Source organism: Penicillium samsonianum, assembly GCF_028829775.1.
Source record: "Penicillium samsonianum strain IBT 33392 chromosome Unknown utg000003l_segment0_segment0, whole genome shotgun sequence".
NCBI classification, from domain to species: domain Eukaryota; kingdom Fungi; phylum Ascomycota; class Eurotiomycetes; order Eurotiales; family Aspergillaceae; genus Penicillium; species Penicillium samsonianum.
In genome coordinates, this window is record NW_026643261.1 from 6967465 (window position 1) to 6985628 (window position 18164).

The 18164-nt window shown below is 49.4% G+C and overlaps 8 protein-coding genes across 8 annotated transcripts; 5 read left to right on the forward strand and 3 right to left on the reverse strand.

Moving 5' to 3' along the window:
* Window positions 1-267: 267 nt before the first annotated feature.
* Window positions 268-5529, forward strand: N7471_006332 (nuclear pore complex Nup192/Nup205 family protein; the record flags this gene model as incomplete). Its single annotated transcript, XM_057279051.1, has 5 exons — window positions 268-454; window positions 543-4877; window positions 4934-5089; window positions 5137-5405; window positions 5479-5529. 5 exons carry the CDS (start codon window positions 268-270, stop codon window positions 5527-5529), a joined length of 4998 nt encoding a protein of 1665 aa, XP_057138661.1.
* Window positions 5530-6914: 1385 nt separating this feature from the next.
* N7471_006333 (uncharacterized protein) lies at window positions 6915-7835 on the forward strand (the record flags this gene model as incomplete). The annotated part of the gene is made up of 1 exon (XM_057279052.1): window positions 6915-7835. One exon carries the CDS (start codon window positions 6915-6917, stop codon window positions 7833-7835), a length of 921 nt encoding a protein of 306 aa, XP_057138662.1.
* Window positions 7836-8384: 549 nt separating this feature from the next.
* Window positions 8385-9130, forward strand: N7471_006334 (uncharacterized protein; the record flags this gene model as incomplete). The annotated part of the gene is made up of 5 exons (XM_057279053.1): window positions 8385-8433; window positions 8491-8538; window positions 8663-8740; window positions 8930-9068; window positions 9106-9130. The coding sequence occupies 5 exons, from the start codon at window positions 8385-8387 to the stop codon at window positions 9128-9130; spliced, it is 339 nt and encodes a 112-aa protein (XP_057138663.1).
* Window positions 9131-9132: 2 nt separating this feature from the next.
* N7471_006335 (uncharacterized protein) lies at window positions 9133-9619 on the forward strand (the record flags this gene model as incomplete). Its single annotated transcript, XM_057279054.1, has 2 exons — window positions 9133-9467; window positions 9592-9619. 2 exons carry the CDS (start codon window positions 9133-9135, stop codon window positions 9617-9619), a joined length of 363 nt encoding a protein of 120 aa, XP_057138664.1.
* Window positions 9620-10238: 619 nt separating this feature from the next.
* On the reverse strand, window positions 10239-10590 carry N7471_006336 (uncharacterized protein; the record flags this gene model as incomplete). Its single annotated transcript, XM_057279055.1, has 2 exons — window positions 10239-10478; window positions 10504-10590. The coding sequence occupies 2 exons, from the start codon at window positions 10588-10590 to the stop codon at window positions 10239-10241; spliced, it is 327 nt and encodes a 108-aa protein (XP_057138665.1).
* A 689-nt stretch (window positions 10591-11279) lies between these two features.
* Window positions 11280-13591, reverse strand: N7471_006337 (putative cyclin-dependent protein kinase complex component). The gene is made up of 3 exons (XM_057279056.1): window positions 13470-13591; window positions 12132-13325; window positions 11280-12074 (listed from the first exon to the last, which is right to left on the reverse strand). Exons 2-3 carry the CDS (start codon window positions 13302-13304, stop codon window positions 11790-11792), a joined length of 1458 nt encoding a protein of 485 aa, XP_057138666.1. The 5' UTR covers window positions 13305-13325; window positions 13470-13591; the 3' UTR covers window positions 11280-11789.
* A 662-nt stretch (window positions 13592-14253) lies between these two features.
* Window positions 14254-15757, reverse strand: pre3 (proteasome core particle subunit beta 1). Its single transcript, XM_057279057.1, has 5 exons — window positions 15501-15757; window positions 15405-15450; window positions 15316-15330; window positions 14977-15252; window positions 14254-14913 (listed from the first exon to the last, which is right to left on the reverse strand). The coding sequence occupies exons 1-5, from the start codon at window positions 15538-15540 to the stop codon at window positions 14589-14591; spliced, it is 702 nt and encodes a 233-aa protein (XP_057138667.1). The 5' UTR covers window positions 15541-15757; the 3' UTR covers window positions 14254-14588.
* Window positions 15758-15917: 160 nt separating this feature from the next.
* N7471_006339 (alpha/beta hydrolase) lies at window positions 15918-17014 on the forward strand (the record flags this gene model as incomplete). Its single annotated transcript, XM_057279058.1, has 4 exons — window positions 15918-16054; window positions 16109-16621; window positions 16679-16804; window positions 16855-17014. The coding sequence occupies 4 exons, from the start codon at window positions 15918-15920 to the stop codon at window positions 17012-17014; spliced, it is 936 nt and encodes a 311-aa protein (XP_057138668.1).
* Window positions 17015-18164: the final 1150 nt, after the last annotated feature.

An 18164-nucleotide genomic window follows, 5' to 3' on the forward strand; every position in this document is an offset into this window, starting at 1 on the left:
CTTTCTTGGGCTCTTTCTTGGGGTCTTTTTTGGGGTCTTTTTTCGACGTCAAGGAAACCTTGAAACATTGAGCCTGGCAGAAAAAGACATCTCAGATCAAGTAGGAGCCAATAATCGAGCCGATAAGCGCGGTGATTGTTTAGTGGAAAGTGGAGTGGCAGTACTTGCCAAAGCTGTCTACCGCCTGATTTTTGTCGCGTTCCGCCTTTCAAGACTCTGGAACAAACAGAGAGCTCGAGCTTCACTTCCTAACTTCACCCCGCCGTCATGGCAGAGCTCCAAGATACCCGGAATGGCCTCCGTGGCCTGTATCAAGATCTCTCTGCTCTTTCGAACTCTCAACTCCCTAACGTCGATCGCTTGTGTTTCGAATTGGAGACCCATATTCAAGACTTCCGCAAACTCCTAGACAAGCCAGCGAAGAACAATGCCAGCCGTCAAGCTGTTCTCTCAGGTAAGTAGTCACCTTGGTATCCTGGTTCTCCCAAAAACATATATTCCTCCATTTCGACAAGCTACTAATGTCGGATGCGATACCCTAGGGAAGATCACCGTTGCCGACGTTGAATACTCGGTGAACCAGGATTTCCAACAAGGCGCATTGCAACTTGCGGATGCGCTCGACATCGATGAATTGGAGGCAGCAGTTATGTTTCTGGCCGCCCAGGAAAATTCACAAGCGCTGGACAGGCCCCCACTGATCGCTGCGATAATAAGCTTCCATGAGCGCCGCCATTTTATCCTCGAGTGTCTACGTCTCGTCTTCCGAGAATCGCGCGAAACTGAACATGAAACGACCCACCCTATCATGCACGAAACATTGGCCCACGTTCTGGAAATAAAAGACAGCCCTCTGCGGAATGCCTCCCTCTTCGCGCGAAAAGCCTTGAGCTCCATGGCCGACATCCAGAAATGGCTGTCGCTTCTTGGAGATCAAGTTCAAAAAGCCTCAGTCGTCGGCCAGGAAAATGACCGCGATATCATGGAAGCCATTGAATTCCAACGTTCGAGCCTGCAACAGCAGCATGAGTCACTCGGAGCAATCCTATTCTATATGTTCAAAGGGACATACACAAGCAGCGAAGACTTCCGCATACTTGTGAGTCAGTTGAAAAACATTGATCGCTTCGACGGACTTTTGTTTCACTACATTCCAGTCACAATTGTGTCTTTTGTACAACATGGTTCTCCTGAGGGCTCTGGATCCGAGAAGGAGGCACGAGACCTGCACAAATTAATCACTACATCCAAGGATGGCCAAGGTTGGAAGCTGTCAAATTTCCACGCCGCCCTTGTTGCTCTGTGGCTCTCAGTCTACAGTGGATGGTACTTTGATGGTCTTTCATCCCCGTCAGTCGACGCGGAGAAGGAATCCGAAGAGCGTACGAAGATGTTCATGTCTTCTCTCGACGATGGCGCCCTTGATTTCATGCTTGCAATCTGCTCCAGCGTCAACACCGAGGAATGGGCGGACCCTGCGCGGAGCGAATTAGTGACATTATTGCTCAGGGAAAGTGTCGTATCATTGCCTGAACCCGAGCCATGCTCTAACTTTATGAAAGAGCTTTTGATGGAAAACCTCGAGGTTTTCGTGGAATCATGTGTTGCAAATATGCCTGACGCGGTCCGACGACTGAAGTCCGAAGAGGACTCACAACGACTGGACCAGATCACCGCACTCAGAGATGGCCTCACTTCCAACCTCCACCGTGGCTTGGTAGAGGTGCGAACTCACCTTGAGTCCCTTCTTATGATCATCTCATTCGCATTTGAGCACCGACAAGAAGCCGCCCAAGAATTTTGGGCTGATCCTGATGGGAATCTTTATGGCTTCCTTCAGTGGGCGTCCAAACGACAGACTGTTCCTCGTGTCAGCGCTTTTTGCGAAATGCTATGTTCGATATCCGAAGGTGAAGAAAATGCAGCAGCGGCGCATCGATTCCTGTCGGAGGAAGACAAGTTTATGGCTTCCAAGTTCAAGCGATCCACAACAATGAATTGGTCGCAAATGTTCGCAGAGCTAAAGCTTTACGCATCTCGGGTCACTGAGAAGCCGTCCACTACTACAAGCCCCCAAGGGCCGCCAGGGATCTTTCGTCCGCGGAAACCAGAGCCCGTGGAAATGAACGAGCCCGAGAGCCCAGTGATGCTGACATGCTACCTTCGGCTGATAGGCCACCTGTGCAAGCAGAGTCGACCTATCCGAGAGTGGATGCTGCAAAACGAATCCTTCAATGTAGTTAGCACTCTGTTAGACCTGTGCAGTGGGCCGATTCCATCGCATCTTCGGGCAACTACCTTTTCAACTCTCTCAGCATTGATGACTGACAAACTCTCCACCGTTGGAAAGGAAACGTGGGCCCGTCTCGATGGGTGGTTATCGGGAGGCACCGGTGCGTCCGGCATTGGCAAAGTACCTTTGGTTTCCAACCCTGCCGTCTGGCACCAGCAACAAGCCTTGCAAAAGATCGGAGAGAGCTTTGACCAGACGAATGCATTTGTCGTTCTTATCAATGCACTTACTGCGCCCTCGTCCGACTCAATTGACGACCCAATGTCACTGCCTTTCCCGGAGACCCTAGGTGGAACTTATCGCATGTCCGGGATTGAACCTTACATCGATTTCATCTTGGGGCATGCCTTTTCACGGAAGATTCAAGATCTTAACGAGTATCAGTCCCGCCTGTTGACCTTCAACTGCCTAGACTTCGTTGTGGCAAGCTTGAAATCCTTCAATGAAGACCTAGTATTACTTCTGAGCCAGCCGTCCGTGTCCGATTCTCCGACGCAGACTTCATCGCTGCTCACCTACGTTCGCTCGCACCCATTTGCCCGTGTGGTGGACTGGCTTTTCAACGAAGATGTACTCAAATCTCTGTTTGCAACCTCTAAACAAGACGTTTGGGACGTTGCTACCGCGTCGCCTGACTCTGTTCTGGTTCTAACCTTGCACCGGAGTCTGGAGGTTATGAACTTGCTCGTGGACATGCAATCGACATACTTTAACATTGTCAAGCCTTTGGTACACTCCCAACCCGTACCCTCCCGGACCATCGTGGCAAACTCCTCCCTCGCTTCATTCGAGGACACCGTGCTGAACAATCTGACACTCATCCCGTCACTCTGTCTCTATTGTGGCACAGCGCATGAACAACTCACCGTCATTTCCATGGCTTTACTGGAAAAGCTTACTAGTTCCAGAAAGCTCAATAAGATGACTTCGCCGGAACTCGTCAAGTGGCAATCTTCGAACAAGATTGTGGAGGTGCTTGCGTCTGAGGTCGATGTGGATAGTATATCCCTGCCTCTTGTGTTACAAATGGAACCCGACGTGAGAGAACTTGATTTCGGCCCGAATGCTGCCGGCTATGTCATTCGAGAAAGCCTTCTTGCTCTTTTGAACAGCTGCCTGGGAACGATCACAGACCGCCCAACGGTAGCCCATCTGCTTCTGGGCTTCGACTGCGTGGGCAACATTCTCGATGTGCCATCGGAAGGGCTATTCGCGAATCAAAGTTCCTTGCTGCATGCTATCGTGAATTTCCTAAAGGCTTATCCGGAGATCCTCGATGGTGGTATTATATCTTGGGTAGTGCACCTCAAACGTATGGCTTTTGAAGTGCTGAAGCATTTGTGGTCATCGAAGCTAGCAAGCTACTACACCCTTGGTGAAATGCGTGCTCAGGCATTCCTGCGCGAGATGTTTGCCTACCAACCGATCATTGGCCCGAGCACTGCCTGGAATGGATTCCTTATTGATTCAGAGGAATTTTGGCTCACGGACGCTGCCACTGCCATGGCAGAATTCCTGCTTTATCGGAGTCACCTCTTCACATATGCCGCAACTGAGGTTCGCTCGACAGCAAAGGCTAGATCACCGGCTCTACATGCCCAAATTCTTTCAGTGTTACTCGGAAACACGCTTGCGGATAACGGTGAACCAATATCCAGTCCGTCCGTGTTTGATCTTTTCGATTTCGCAGATCTTGATGTTGGACGCGAGTTCAACATGCCCCAGCTCTCCTTGCTCGGTGATGTCGCCCTTCAATTAGAAAGCAAGCGGGAGGAGGGCGTGTACAGCATGGAAGGGGTAGAGGAGATGATACAAATGCGGAGAGCAGAACTCACGGCCAATGGACCGCTCCGCCCGCCTGATGAGGAGCGGTTGCTAGCTGAGGCCAATGACCTGAAGTTGTTCATTCTTGCAACAAAGCAGAACAACCTGATTCAAACCAATCGCTATCACGCCCTCCGTTCCTGGGTAGAGCTCGTTGCTACGATGATCACTTGCTCTGCTATCGATGAAGGAAGCAGGCCGGCTTTCATTTTACATTCAATCCAATTGATTCTCCCTAAGCTCACAACGGCAATCGAGGCGGATGTTCCCGAAGCGCTTGAACTGGCACGATTGGCTGAATTATTGATCGGCAGACTTCCATCCGAGCCTTCGGCAACAGATGCGTCTCGAAGCGGGGATGTCATCGACGAAAAGCTCCACCAGCTCTTTCAACTCTGCATTCGAGGTACCAACCTGGCAACAGGAAATGTGTTGTTGAGAGAAACGCTTTACAGTATTTGTTCTCACTACATAACACGCATCACATCGTCGAACAAGGGCCACGAAAACCTACGACGTCTTAGCCAACATGTCATCAAAGCGGCCGGTTCTAGCCTGATTGAGACCATGTGCGATGACGCCTATACTGGCCAAGAGTCGTGCCGCGCATCCGCCCTTGTGTTATTGAACAGTTTAGCTGTTCTAGATCGCCAAACTGATTGTGTTTTGGCTGAGTTAATCTCGAGGTCCAACTATTTGAGTCTATTCCTGGATGCCTTGCGGTCTCTTCCCGTCGAACTTCACAATGCTCAGGGAAGCGGTGAGTCATCCCTCCCCCTGAAACAGTCATGTTATGATAACTAATCAAAACTTCAGACACCCCGGCGTTACTGGCATACTATGAGTCGCTTTTATTATTACTTCAGCGGCTGTCTCAAACCAAGGGTGGAGCAAATTGTGTGCTCAACTCTGGTCTATTCCAAGCCGTGCACGAATCACGTCTTTTCGCTGCTGATCCAGACATCGGCATTGGTCAGTCAATCATATCCTGGCCAATTGTACCTTGCTAACCCTCTCAGACATTGAAAATCCCGATGCCCTCCAGAGGTATTACGATCTTCTCCTTTCACTTCTTCAGGTCATCGTGTACGCGGTTTTCTCTCGAGGTATCCACAACGAACAACTTAAAGAGCAGACTCGTATGTTTTTGGCTGAAAACCGGCTATGCATGGTGGGTATCTTCAAACGATCTGCCAAGATCGGAAATACATCAACCGCCCACCACGAGACTCTATGTGAACTAGTCAAGACATTCATGGCTCTTGTTACTGCCACAGATTTCATGGAGGTATGTTTTCTTTTCCTTTCTTTTTTGCAATCTGTTGGGCCGAATTAACGATCATGTGACTAACTGAGTGCAGTTTGAGGAGCAGGAAGTCCAACATATCGCCCGACCAGCGTTGTTCTCATGAGCCTTTGCCTACTGATGCTCACTGGAAAATTGAGAAGAAATGCATGTATCATTATGACCCGGTGGAGTGCAGGCGGTTGCCAGGTTGAGCGATTTTACTTTGAATTCATTTGCATCACGTCTAATTCGTCATGTGTAAGACATCCGCCCACTTCGAGGTTTCAGGTCTTGTTATGGCTATATTTTGTAGTAATGAGTGCTATCTTCGCTCTTGTCAAAATAACAAATTCAACAATCAAGGTCCTGGGTCGAGAGGCTATTTTCCCCTGGTGCCCTGGTGGATAGCTACTCCGTCGGCATACCCAGAAAATGCACACCCGGAACCTCGCAATGAAGCTTTGAGCGCACCATCGAAGGTCATGTACAGTTCTTTGGGGCCATGATGACAACGCGGTTCTTCGCCTAGAATATAGTCGTCGCCCTATGACTCATGAAATAATCAGATATTTGAAGGGGCTTGTCTAGATGACTGATTCAAAGGGACGATCTTGGGGTCGTACTGTCCATGATGATGAGACTAAAATTCGAAGTGAAAGCTGATATTTATACAAGTATAACAGACATGCTATGACTATTACTCAACCGGGCCTTCGCATCATCTTTAATATACTTGTTAGGTGCATTCGCCATTGTGTCTTTTTTAGAGTCTAGAATCTTTTGGAGTCTTTTCTGGAGTCTTTTCTGGAGTCTTTTCTGGAGTCTTTTCTGGAGTCTTTTCTGGAGTCTTTTCTGGAGTCTTTTCTGGAGTCTTTTCTGGAGTCTTTTCTGGAGTCTTTTCTGGAGTCTTTTCTGGAGTCTTTTCTGGAGTCTTTTCTGGAGTCTTTTCTGGAGTCCTTTCTGGAGTCTTTTTTAATGTCTTTTTTGATCTTCTAGCCAACATGGAGAAAGTAACATACAAAAAGTAGCCTTGGAAAGAAGAGTATAGTTTTCCATTGAACGGAGAGTCCCATGCATAACCTAGCCCTAACTCCCACCTATTTGATAGTCCCGAGTTGCCTGTACATATGTATCGTCCTGGAGTATCAACTTGTTAGTGTATACATGTAGTATGTAGTATGTAGTAGTGATATCATGGATGCTCCTGCCCTGGTGAGGTTGTATATAGTTTTGTAGTTTCCTTGCCCTAACTGCTAGTGGTTTCCATGGCCACCATCCATCGTACCTTCCTGTATAGCTTCATATTCTGTTTACCAACTCATCGTACCTTCCTGTTGCCATTGCCCGTTGCCATGGAATATCCCAACTGTTATTTATTTCCTCCCAGTCCTCCCAGTCCTCTTTTTCTTTTCTCCTTTCTCCTCTCCCCATGCCACTGGCTATTTATCATTTGCTATTGCTGCTCTTGATTACGAAACCCATTTCTCATTGCTTTCCAAGCTTTTCACCATGCCCCCTTCTTCTTCTTCTTCTGTTTCTTTCGGCAAAAGGATTCATCCTTCTCGCCTCCACCTCCTTTCTAAAAACCGCCCTCCCCCTCTGAAGTCATGCCTCGCTTCTTCGGACTCTGATCGGGACTCCCACCCCTCTGGAGAGCCATGTGTTCGGAAGACTGTACACTTCCCGGATGACATCTCTCTTGTGCGGGTCAGGATAATCCCACCTCGCAAAGATCGGACCAAGAAGGCCATCTTCAACAGAGGTCGGCTCGCGGAGACGAAGTCGTTCATCATGTACACTTCGAATCCCTTCGGCTCCACCCAGCGGTTCCTTTGCAGGCTTCCTGGAAGCCCTGGACCTCGGTACACAATGTACTCACACTGGATGAGTGTCGTTCGTGCCCGTCGTCTCGCCGCTGCGTATTCATCCCAGCCCCGTCCTCCGCGCTCCGCACCTTCCGCCAATGGACCAGTGCCTGAACCTGCCTCCGATGGTTCTCTGCATGGGTCTGCCTTCGATATGTCGTCACTGAAGCATGCCCTGCTTGAGCCTGCCTCCGGTAGTTCACTGCATGGGTCTTCTCTCGACATTTCCTCTCTGACTCAGGCACTGCCTGATCCTGACATGGCCTTCGACATATCCCCTCTGATGCGTTCACTTCCCGACCCTGATGCTCCATCTGATGCATCCTCCCTTGCGCATGCGCCCAAGTCCATGGTTGCTTCCCACTCTCGCGAGTCTCGCAGTCTACCTCCAAAGGCTCATGTACGTGTGGTTCAGACCCTCGTCCAGGTTGGCCCGTTCTCTGCCACCCGCTTCTTCAGCCTTTGCGGAGTCTTGCTTGTTTTGGGGGCCTTCTTCCCATGGCTTGTCCCAGCATCTTATGCTGCGTTTGTGCTTCTGTTTATCTATGGGACGTGCTTCTTTTGATGCCCTTGGTCTGCATTCAGGGTCTTCAGAGCCCTTCTCCATTGGATTCCTCTTTCTTCCTCGGTTGCTCTCATCTTGTTCTTGTTGCTTTCTGGGTCTGCTTTTTTGTTTTGTTTTGTTCTGCTGAGGCATTTGCCGTTTGCTTTTGCGAAAAGAAAAAACCCCAAAAGAAATGCTTTTTGTTCCTGCTTTTTGATGTTTTGTTTTGTTTTGTTTTGTTCTGCTGAGGCTTTTGCCGTTTGTTTTTGCGAAAAGAAAAAACCCCCAAAAAAATTGCTTTCTGTGTCTGCTCGTTGGCGTTTGGCGTTTTTGACTGTTTTGAGGGATCTGGTGAGTATCTGGTGAGTACTTTGGAGACATGGGGACAACGTCTCCGTCTGTGATCGCGTGGAAGGCAGCGGGGATGTGTGGTGGCTCAGGATGGCGACGAGGGTAAGTCCTTACCAAGCATCTGATGATTCCAAGAGCTAACATCACGACCTTCAGGTGGCTGGTGGGTGTCGTCCCGACAAATCGAACCGACCGAATCGAACGTCTCTCTCTGTGAACATGCGGAAGGCAGCAGACCGTGTGGTGGCTCAATTGGATGGCGACGAGGGTAAGTCCTTGTCAAGCATCTGATGGTTCCAAGAGCTAACACGATGATCAATTTCAGATGGCTGGTGGGCGTCGCCGTCGCAAATCGCACCGATTGAACGTCTCTGTCTGTGAGCACGCGGAAGGCAGCAGAGCGTGTGGTGACTTGCTCCCCCCCTTACCCCAATCGTTTTGAAAACAGCATGGTTGAACCGCAAGGTCTTCATGCTTCGTGTGCTGACATCTTATAGATCGGACAAGCGTCTCTGTCTGTGAACATGCGGAAGGCAGCAGGACGTATGGTGGCTTCATCTTTTTTCTACTTCAAGGTAAGTATGATTCCAATCCTTTCCTCCCTTTGGCTGCATACTAACCATATGTCTTCCGGTGGGGGTTTGGGGAACGTCTCTGTCTGTGAAGGTGCGGAAGGCAGCAGAGCGTGTGGTGGCTCAATTGGAGTGGTGACGGGGGTAAGTATAATCCAGGCATCTGATGGTTCCATGGGCTAACACCCACAGTTGGTTGGTGGGTATCGTCGCCACGAATCGAACCGATCGAATGGAACGTCTCTGTCTGTGAACGCGCGGAAGGCAGCAGAGCGTGTGGTAACTTGCTTCCCCCCTTGGATCCCCTTTTTGGAGATAGCATGGTTGAGCCGTAAGGCCTTCTTGCTTCGTGTGCTGACATTGAATAGCTCGGTCAAGCGTCTCTGTCTGTGAACATGCGGAAGGCAGCAGGACGTATGGTGGCTTCATCTTTTTTTTCTTTCAAGGTAAATATGATTCCACTCCGTCTTTCCTCGTTTCGACTCTATACTAACCACATGTCTTCCGGGGGAGGGGGGGGGGGGGGGGGGACGTCTCTGTCTGTGATCGCGCGGAAGGCAGCAGAGTGTGTGGTGGCTTCGTCTTTCTGGTTTCAGGGTAAATATGACTCCACTCCTTTTTTCCTTGTCATCTCAAGCTGCGTCTTCCAGGGGAGGATGGCGAACGTCTCTGTCTGTGAACGTGCGGAAGGCAGCAGGACGTGTGGTGGCTCGCCTTTTTGGCGAAGGGAGTACGCTCATGCCTTTGCTCATGGATTTTCTGTGGCTGCGCTAACTGACTTTTCAGTGCCCGCTGGTATCCTCCTACCTCTTTTCTTTCTTGTTTCTTCTTTTTTTCATCATGTGTTCTCGCAGTGCGAGGGGTATGGAGAAGAAAGGATGAAGTTGAAGCCGAGTATATTTAAAGGGTTTGTGGGTGAAACAAATATATCATGCATGATCACTCGGAGTCGCAATGAACTTCCCAACACAAACGGAGCTACAGCTGTTCTGAATTACAACTAAAAAATCTCGAGAAGTATTCATAGTCTCAGGACATTGACTATCATGTTTCAAAACGAAGTACCTAAGGTTACTACAAGGCATAGCCAAGAAAAGCTCAATTTAATTCACTACATGCTTTCTGAGCTGAGTACTACAAATTGTAAGCCATAAACTCATTCAATTGTTGGCAGTCTCCTCCCCAAACAGCGTCCCAACACGACTCGACTTCGTACAGCACTAGTTGACCGTAGGCTGAGACGCATAAAACGGGCTGTGCAGACGGTTACTGATGATACTAGTGACACTGTCAATGATTGACACCACCCGAATGCGAAAGCAGCCTGCTTATTGTTCGTGCACGAGCGACCGTTCAGACCATCAAGGGTGTCCATCCAGAGGTGAGGTATAAATGATTTGATTCCAGCGAGTCCCGTGGTCACTGTCGGTGCTGGGCAATCACCAGAGGTGACGGCCTGCTGTACCTCTAGAGTTTCGATGCCTTTTTTTTTGTTACAGTGTCAGTTTTCGCGAGCATGTCGGGCATCGTGACTGGTGAGGCGCCGCTTTTCTCGATTGTCACGAGTGACGAACGGAGCAGGATCTCTCCCTGCCGAGGGTACTGTTGGAACATTTCTGGTTGATTGAGATGTGATGTCTGTACGATATACACTCTGGCTGTCCCAGTGATGGTGATTATCACGGTCGAAGTGAAGTGAGATGAGTCGGACTGGATGATCGTCGTTGGTGCTTGGCCTGCTCTTCTTGAAGTATTGCCAGACTCACCAGTTCGTAAGAGCGACTGACTGTCGTGCTGCTATTGTTGTCCGTAAATTTGTGGCTGTAGTGGTTGCTGTCAGAGCAGCTCGCCATGGGCAGGGAAATGGGGGCTGGTTGTCAATGTTCCCCATTCCTCCCGTATTTAGTCCAAGCACAGCCATTGGAGTGCCACAGTCATGAGCCACGGCAGGAAAAAAGACTGATGCAGCCGCGAGGCCTGTATGAAAAGGCAATGGGATTAAAGTCAGATCATGTAGCTTCTCGAAAAGCAGAAGACAAGTGTGATGATCGAGGAGAGAATGGAATTGCCCTTTTTTGTCTTTGGATATGTAGTATCTTTCAACAGCCAATAAGTTATACAAGTGTGGGTAGAGGCGCTCTGAGGCATACTGGAGATGTAAAGTTCCTATAGTAAAGTCAAAGCTACTAGTACATCATGTATTCCATGTGTCTGTACAAATATCTATGATCGGTATTTCGGGAAAGCTCGTCACTTAGGGCTAATTGCCACGAAGCCCGAGTCCGAGGCCCGAAATCTGCCATGTGGTGTTGGGTTTGTCTTTTGCGGTCGATACTGGTCTACTGCATGCAATTCTACACAATTGGCTCATTTGCTATTGTCCGGATGAAACCGGATATTCTGGTCTCAATATCAATTATTACCTGTGTTGCTGTTCATACCATGCAGCTCTCGAAACTCGAATATCGAGGATTGATATACTCGGGCCGCTCCACGAAACCACGGGACTACATCTACAACGAAAGCAAACGAAAACATGAATGCAAGCAAAGCATATTAGAAGAATATTCGAGACTAGCCCTAAACAAGTTAATCTGTAAACAAACTCGTGATGCAAGAAAAGCGCCAGCATAACACCAACCCATGAAAAAGATAAGACAAGACAAGACAGCACAAACTCGCAAGACCAATAACAAGATCAAGTAGATGTTTATGTATGTTGCAAGAAGGGGGAATAGTTGTAAAGAGACAACCCGCAAAGCCCGGCCAGCTGAGAACCAAAACTCTATACAAGTCGTGACGTGTAAATGCGCTGAAACAGATCCAGAGAGGTGGAAAGGGTGTGTTTGTATGAGGTGGCGGGGGGAAAGGGTATGAGACGCCAGAAACCAGAATGGATACAAGGTCGAGTGCGAGATATGAGATAAGCAAACGCTCAGCGGGTCGAAGGATAGCAAAAAAGATGAAAAGATAAGATGGGTGGATCATGGACTGGGGAAAAGAAAAGAAATGTGCCACGTAGAATGACAAACTCAGGTATCGGACGGATGGACTACGGTGGTGTCGGAGTTTGTCCGAACTCGGCGTGGTCGCGAGGCTTATCGCGGGATCGCATGTACATGGCATCGGAGTTCGCGTCGGCCGCTGGGGGATCAATCGCGCGGGGAAGACTTCTGTGCTGTTGCTGTTGTTGGGTCACAACCTCTCGCGCGTAGAATTCTACGAGCATTGTCCCGTACGACTCTAGTTCTTCGACGGTGATGGCGAGTCGGAAGTCATTCAGAAGGAGGAACTGTAGTTCCAGGTGATTGAGCTCCACCAGTGGGAGACCGCCAACCTGCATATCCAGACATGATTAGTTTTGATCCACGAGTCAGATATAAAAATCACATACCTTTGCGTAACGTGAATTGGTGTAGAAAACATCAGAGAAGAACTTGCTCGCACAGGTTACGGCAGCGATGACCAGTCGATGGATATTAAAGCTATCCACGACGAAGAAATGTGAAAGTGCCTCGGCATCCGACTGAAGTGAAAGGCTGGGCGAAATTGTATTCGCCCCTTGCGAGTCCTGCGCAGTAAAGCCTGTTGATGGGGGTGGTGTCGTCATTAGAGAGTCCTGCATCTGGTGGGCTCGTGGAGACTCGGTAGATGCGGATGAAGATCCAGATTCCTCGCCAGAATCCCAGCGTTGGTGCAGGTGGTCGAGCTGATCACGGTTGACCAGCTCGGTCATGCGGTCGAAGTAGACCAGCAAGCTTAAAAAGACCTCGTAGGTTGTAGGGCAGTATTTGTGGATACGAGTCAAATAACTCAAGATTGTAATGGTCGGGACATTCTTTCCGTGGAATGCGAGTACGCTGGTAGCCTGAGGGCTAAGGTTGGAGGTGCCTTCGGGTGGCGGGATATGGCGATGTACATGTTCGTGATGCATATCGTTTGTAGTCGTGATTTTGGTCAGGAGTCCAGCGACCATCTCGATGATCTCCGTGACCGGCATGGAGCTAATCTCATACTGTCGTTGCTGCGACCCAGTTCCGGGAGTGTGTGAGCTCCGCGATCCCACCAAGTCCTCACTGGCGAGGCTCTGGATATGGGACAAGCTTTGGACTCGAATGCGACTCGGTGAATTGGCTTCGGAGCCTGGCACAGACTGCATGGACTGGTATGTGGGTTGGAGACGCGGTGAATCCGGCGCTGACTGATTAGAAGAGTACGAGTTGCTCTCGCTCTGGGTTGGTGGGGTACGTGTTGAGGAGTAAGAGTCCGACGGAAAGGCATGGCTCGGATGGGACGTCATCGAGGGCGGACGTGGGGTGAAGGTGGGAGTATCGGAAGAAGCGCGGGAGGCTTGAGAAGGTGTGTATGAGTTGATGTAAGCCGGTACATCATTCGCATGCACAGGAAGCCGAGCAGAGCCTACGGACGGTGGGGCAGTAGAGGTGGGGGTGGAGGAAGCCGAGTGAGTGTCCATTGGCTGGAAAGAATAAACTGAATCCGAATTGATTGCGCCTCCCAACATGTCGTTATGATCCGACGGCACGTGGTTGACGACGACGGAGCCCATGTCAAGGCTATGTCTGTTTTTCTGCGGGAACACGGGTCAGCAAGGCGGTCGCAGCTCGGACTCGCCACTATAGACCGGACATGGGAGATCGGATATAGAATAGAAATGATATACGCAATAGGGAAAAGGAGAGAGGGAAAAGAGAGAAGAGAGGGGTTTGCATACACTTTTTGATTACCACAAGGGCTAGACCACAGAATCAGGGAAAACCCCCGGTCTGAATGGAGAGGAGGTGGGAAGATCAACGACTGCCGATCGAATCCATTGAATAGAAAGAGAAAAAAAAAGAGGAGAATAGAACAGAACAGGAATAAGGAGAAAAGAAGTAATAAGAGAGAAGTTGGAGTTTGGGTCAAAGTGAGGTCAGTGAGGTCACAGTGGCCCCGGAGACATATGAAACAGGATTGGATTAATTACAGACAACATTTGAACATTTCAACTTTATAGGTCTAATTCTTGTTTGGACTAACATATGAAAAGGAGGAGGCAAAAAAAGGAAACATACTCTGCTTTCTTCAAAGAGATTATCTACCTGTCATTAAAACTTGATATAAAAGACGGTGTAGAGTCTATACGGGGTACTTAGACCAGGCTATATTGACGAATGATAGAACGATCTGCATCCCCGTGTCATCGATAAGTGATGATTTCAGACGGGACCATCTTAGCGCTATTTACCCTTATTACCGAAACGGGGATTTGATATTTAGAGTCCGGGGATGAAATCTATATTGGGATTCCAATGTGGATATTTCCCGATAGAATAGCCATGCATTTCCCTTTGTCTGGGGCATAGACTTGCATTAAATAATGGAGAGCATGGCAGTTTGTCTGCTGCATGTGGGATGTGACATGTTCTACCTGCCTATGAATCTCCCAAGGTCTGGGCAGTACTAATGGAAGCTGCAAATCTAGGAGTGTTTATGTTCTACAGAGTATTACAGTACCGAGTCAACTCATTCCATGATATAATAGACCAGGGTACATAAATCCGGTGTTATTCCCGGTCCATTCAAGTATATCACTCGTTATGATCCAATAACCTGCTGGCCGAGGACTTCCGATCTAATCCTTCTTGATCTGCTCGGTCCTTTTCTCCCTACATAGCCCGATGATAAAGGTGGGGGTATGGCAGCACCCGTGGACTAGTGTCAGACTTGTCATATTGGCGCTCAGACGCAGTATATCCCCGGTGGGGGGGGCCGCATAGCAGAATGCAAAGACCGGAGAACTGAGATCATGAAACCATTTCATTTGGAGATTGACGCAATATTAGAACACTTATTAATTCGTCACTCCCGGCCCAGTGTAGCCGTTGTCCGGCAGGTAGAGATGTCTCACGGCACCGGCCTTGGTGAGGACCACGAGACGAATCACACCACCGGAGCTACCGTCCCACTTAATCGCCTCCTGCAAAGCACTCCGCACGAAATCAATACCCTCTTCCTCAGTCATCTGTTCCCGCCAGTGGGCATCGGTATAACCGTAGATGTAGGTCGAGCCGGAACCGCCGATAGCGAACGACTGCTTGTGAAGGGATCCTCCCAACGGTATCGAGAACACCTGACCTCCGTGTCGTGCATCCCACCCGGCAAGAATGATACCCGCACTATTGTTCAGTTAGCAATGGATTCCTAGCGAATACCGATGATACAAAGACTCGGGTACAGACCTCAGCGCGTCCTTGTTCTCATAACACAATTCCTGGAAGAGTGATGCAGCAACCTGTGTGGTGGGGGGCTCGGCGTTCGTTACGCCGTACATGTTGAGATGGTAGGAGACAATGTCGGCCACGGCCTGGGTGTCTGCGGCGGAACCCGATCGGCAGCACCAGATGGTGTCGTGCACCTGTGTCAATTTGTCGGTGACTCGGTTGGCAATGTAGGCACCGGTGGTTGTTCGACTGTCTGCACCCAGGATGACTCCGTCTTTGAAGTTGATAGCCATGCTGTTGGATCGTTAATGGGGATGTTTGGAGATGGTAAGGTTCGAGAGCTCCAGCTCAACTCACATCGAGGTTCCCAAGCTGAATGAAGAACGATAGGTTAGTATATGTTCTGTAGCTCCATGGCAAACCATATCATCATAGGTTTAGCTTACTTGACCTCGCCAGACTTCAGGTGGTTCATGTCGACGTGAATGCCATCTGGAGATGTTAGCTGGTTGCTGTCGGCGGATGACGATAGCTCTGCTCACCTTCACCGAGCATTCCTGATGTTCCATGAGGGGCGACCATTTTGTGCTGTGTTCAAGAGAAAATAGAAAAAGTAGACAGATGACTTCAATAAACCAGATAAAACGGCAAGGAGAAGAGGGAGGTTAAGGGAAGAAGTAGAGGTGATGCTATCATGAACACAGGCAGAAGCTCACAACGCGGCAGCTCGGGCGGTGAGGCCCCAGCCCCTGCGATCGACTTATCATCTCCCCCACGAGACTCCTAAAGCTCAATTGCCCTTTTCTTCTGTGGTTGTCTCTATTGAACTTACTGTATTCATCTCTGGTCGCATTGACCATATCTGCTAGTCGATAATTTTGCAATACCAGAATCTCCCTGACCTCGTTTTGTCGCGTCCTCTATCTGGTCCCCACTCTTAAAGTGCCAACTTCAGCGCCATGTCGGAATCCCCTCCGCCTCCGTCTTGGAGCATCAGCAACATGGCGAACAGTGCTGCGCAGTTCATGCGACTGCCGGTTCTTGCGTCATCTGGTCTGGCTGTTGTTGCAAGTGGGCTCCTCTACTTCAAGCAAAAGTACGCTATTTGGCATCTAGGCGATTTGTTTACGAAGCTAACGACTTTCCCCAGTGAACTAATCTACCCCCGCAATGTTCCAGTGGATGCGCGCACAAATGTCCCCAGTCCTCGCCAATTTGGCATCAGCGACTTTGAAGATCTCCAGATCCCCACACCCGACGGGGAGTCCCTGCACGCCCTTTTTCTCCGGCAACGACCAGGCCGCTTCTCTCGCAATCTGACAGTCCTGATGTTCCACGGAAATGCAGGCAACATCGGCCACCGCGTCCCCATCGCCAAAGCTGTACAGGATACCCTTCAATGCAATGTTTTCCTACTGGAATACCGCGGATACGGGATGTCTACAGGCACACCGGATGAAGCCGGCCTTAAGATCGATGCTCAAACCGGCCTCGATTACCTACGACAGCGCCCAGAGACAAGTGATACCGAGATCGTTGTCTACGGACAAAGTTTAGGTGGTGCCGTGGCTATTAACCTGGTTGCCACCAACGAGGAGCAAGGTGATATCGCAGGACTGATCTTGGAGAACACTTTCCTGAGCATTCGCAAGTTGATCCCAAAGTATGTTTTCGAATTATCAGCAAGGTTCCCGAGTGAGTAATACTAACTTGAAGTCAGTGTCTTCCCACCAGCACGGTATCTGGCTCGTTTCTGCCACCAATATTGGACCAGTGAAGATGTGCTGCCTAAGATCATCAAAACTCCAGTTCTTTTCCTGAGTGGACTCAAGGACGAGCTTGTTCCGTAAGTTTGTCTACTCCGAGCGCGGCGCTTTCGTTGCTAACCTCCCTTAGCCCGTCGAATATGACCCAATTATTTGCCGTTTGCAAGTCCGAATGCAAGATCTGGCGCACACTCCCGAACGGCGGTCACAATGACTCTGTTGCTGAGCCAGGCTACTTCGAGCACATTCTTTCCTTCATTACGGAAGAAGTGCTACCTAATAAACAGTAGGCCGACATGACTTACTTCTCCTGCTTGGGTTTTTCGAATCCCCTCTGGCGAACCCTTTCCCCAAGGCCTCTCCCCCCCCCCCAGGTTTTCTTTTCCGCCAAGAAGTGCAAATACTTCAAGCTTTGCTCCAATGCTTGGCTGTCGAACCTCTTTTCGATGGCCAATCTAGACGTCTGGTTTCGGCCCCTACAACACAAGAATCAATTGACAAGAACTGTTGATTATGACCATGATACCCCTGCCACGCAACCAAGACACGAATTTCTCTTTGCATCCGTTCAAATGATCACGGCCTGCCTCTTATGGGCCCTGATGACTTCCTTTTTTGACCCCCAAGCCCTCGGGGTGAGGGCCATACCTCCCATTTGATTGAGAATGGCTCTTTTCTTCATCCTTCTCTTCTTGTCTCATTTACGTTCGACTGTTTTTCCTTCTTGTTTCCTACTTGCTCACTGATGTCATACTCGTGGTGTTTACAATATTGGCTCAATATCGGGCGCTGGGCGTGTTTTTCTTCTTTGCTCATTTTTCTACGGACCTTTGCCTTTCGCCTTGCTTATCAGCTCCAGCAAATTTCCTTCTGTGCAAATACTAAACGGAGAGAACCCTTTGATATCGGTACGAATGTAATAATTTCATTCATGAATCTTTCGCTGTCCATTCCTGGGATACCTATCAGCAACAGGTCTTTCATTGACATTGTCCGCTGGTCCCCCAAACTCAAGCTTCTGGAGAGAGACGATGGAAACCCATCATCCCATTGGGTGGCTGCAGACTCAGCGACTTATCCGCGCAAGGGCACCGTTCATCCAAATACATCCTCAAGGTCCTGTATTCTCCTTGCATTGCATGGCGGTGGGTAGAAACCTGTTCTGGGCCTCGGTGCGTACATCTAGAAGTAGAAACGCACTTCTCACCCGGTCCAAGTAGGTTTCAACGAAATAAACTCTTACACCTTGTGGAGGTATTGCGGCACCGAGAACTACCAATTGCTTGTCCGAGTTGCTTCGGTGCCTAAATTGTCAGAAGAGGGGCATAGTAAGCCACATGCATCCTGCAACTTGGAAATGCCGATCTCAGCAAAATCTGCCCTGGTTGGATTCTTTCTGGTTATTTTTCAAGAGTACTCCCACTATCCATCACACCCATC

Coding starts and splice junctions, on each gene's coding strand:
- N7471_006337 (XM_057279056.1), bottom strand. CDS start 13,304: ATGGGCTCCGTCGTCGTCAACCACGTGCCGTCGGATCATAACGACATG. Junction 12,075..12,131: donor CCAATTCACGTTACGCAAAG/GTATGTGATTTT, acceptor CTGGATATGCAG/GTTGGCGGTCTCCCACTGGT.
- pre3 (XM_057279057.1), bottom strand. CDS start 15,540: ATGGTCGCCCCTCATGGAACATCAGGAATGCTCGGTGAAG. Junction 15,451..15,500: donor ATCAGGAATGCTCGGTGAAG/GTGAGCAGAGCT, acceptor TAACATCTCCAG/ATGGCATTCACGTCGACATG. Junction 14,914..14,976: donor GAGAACAAGGACGCGCTGAG/GTCTGTACCCGA, acceptor ACTGAACAATAG/TGCGGGTATCATTCTTGCCG.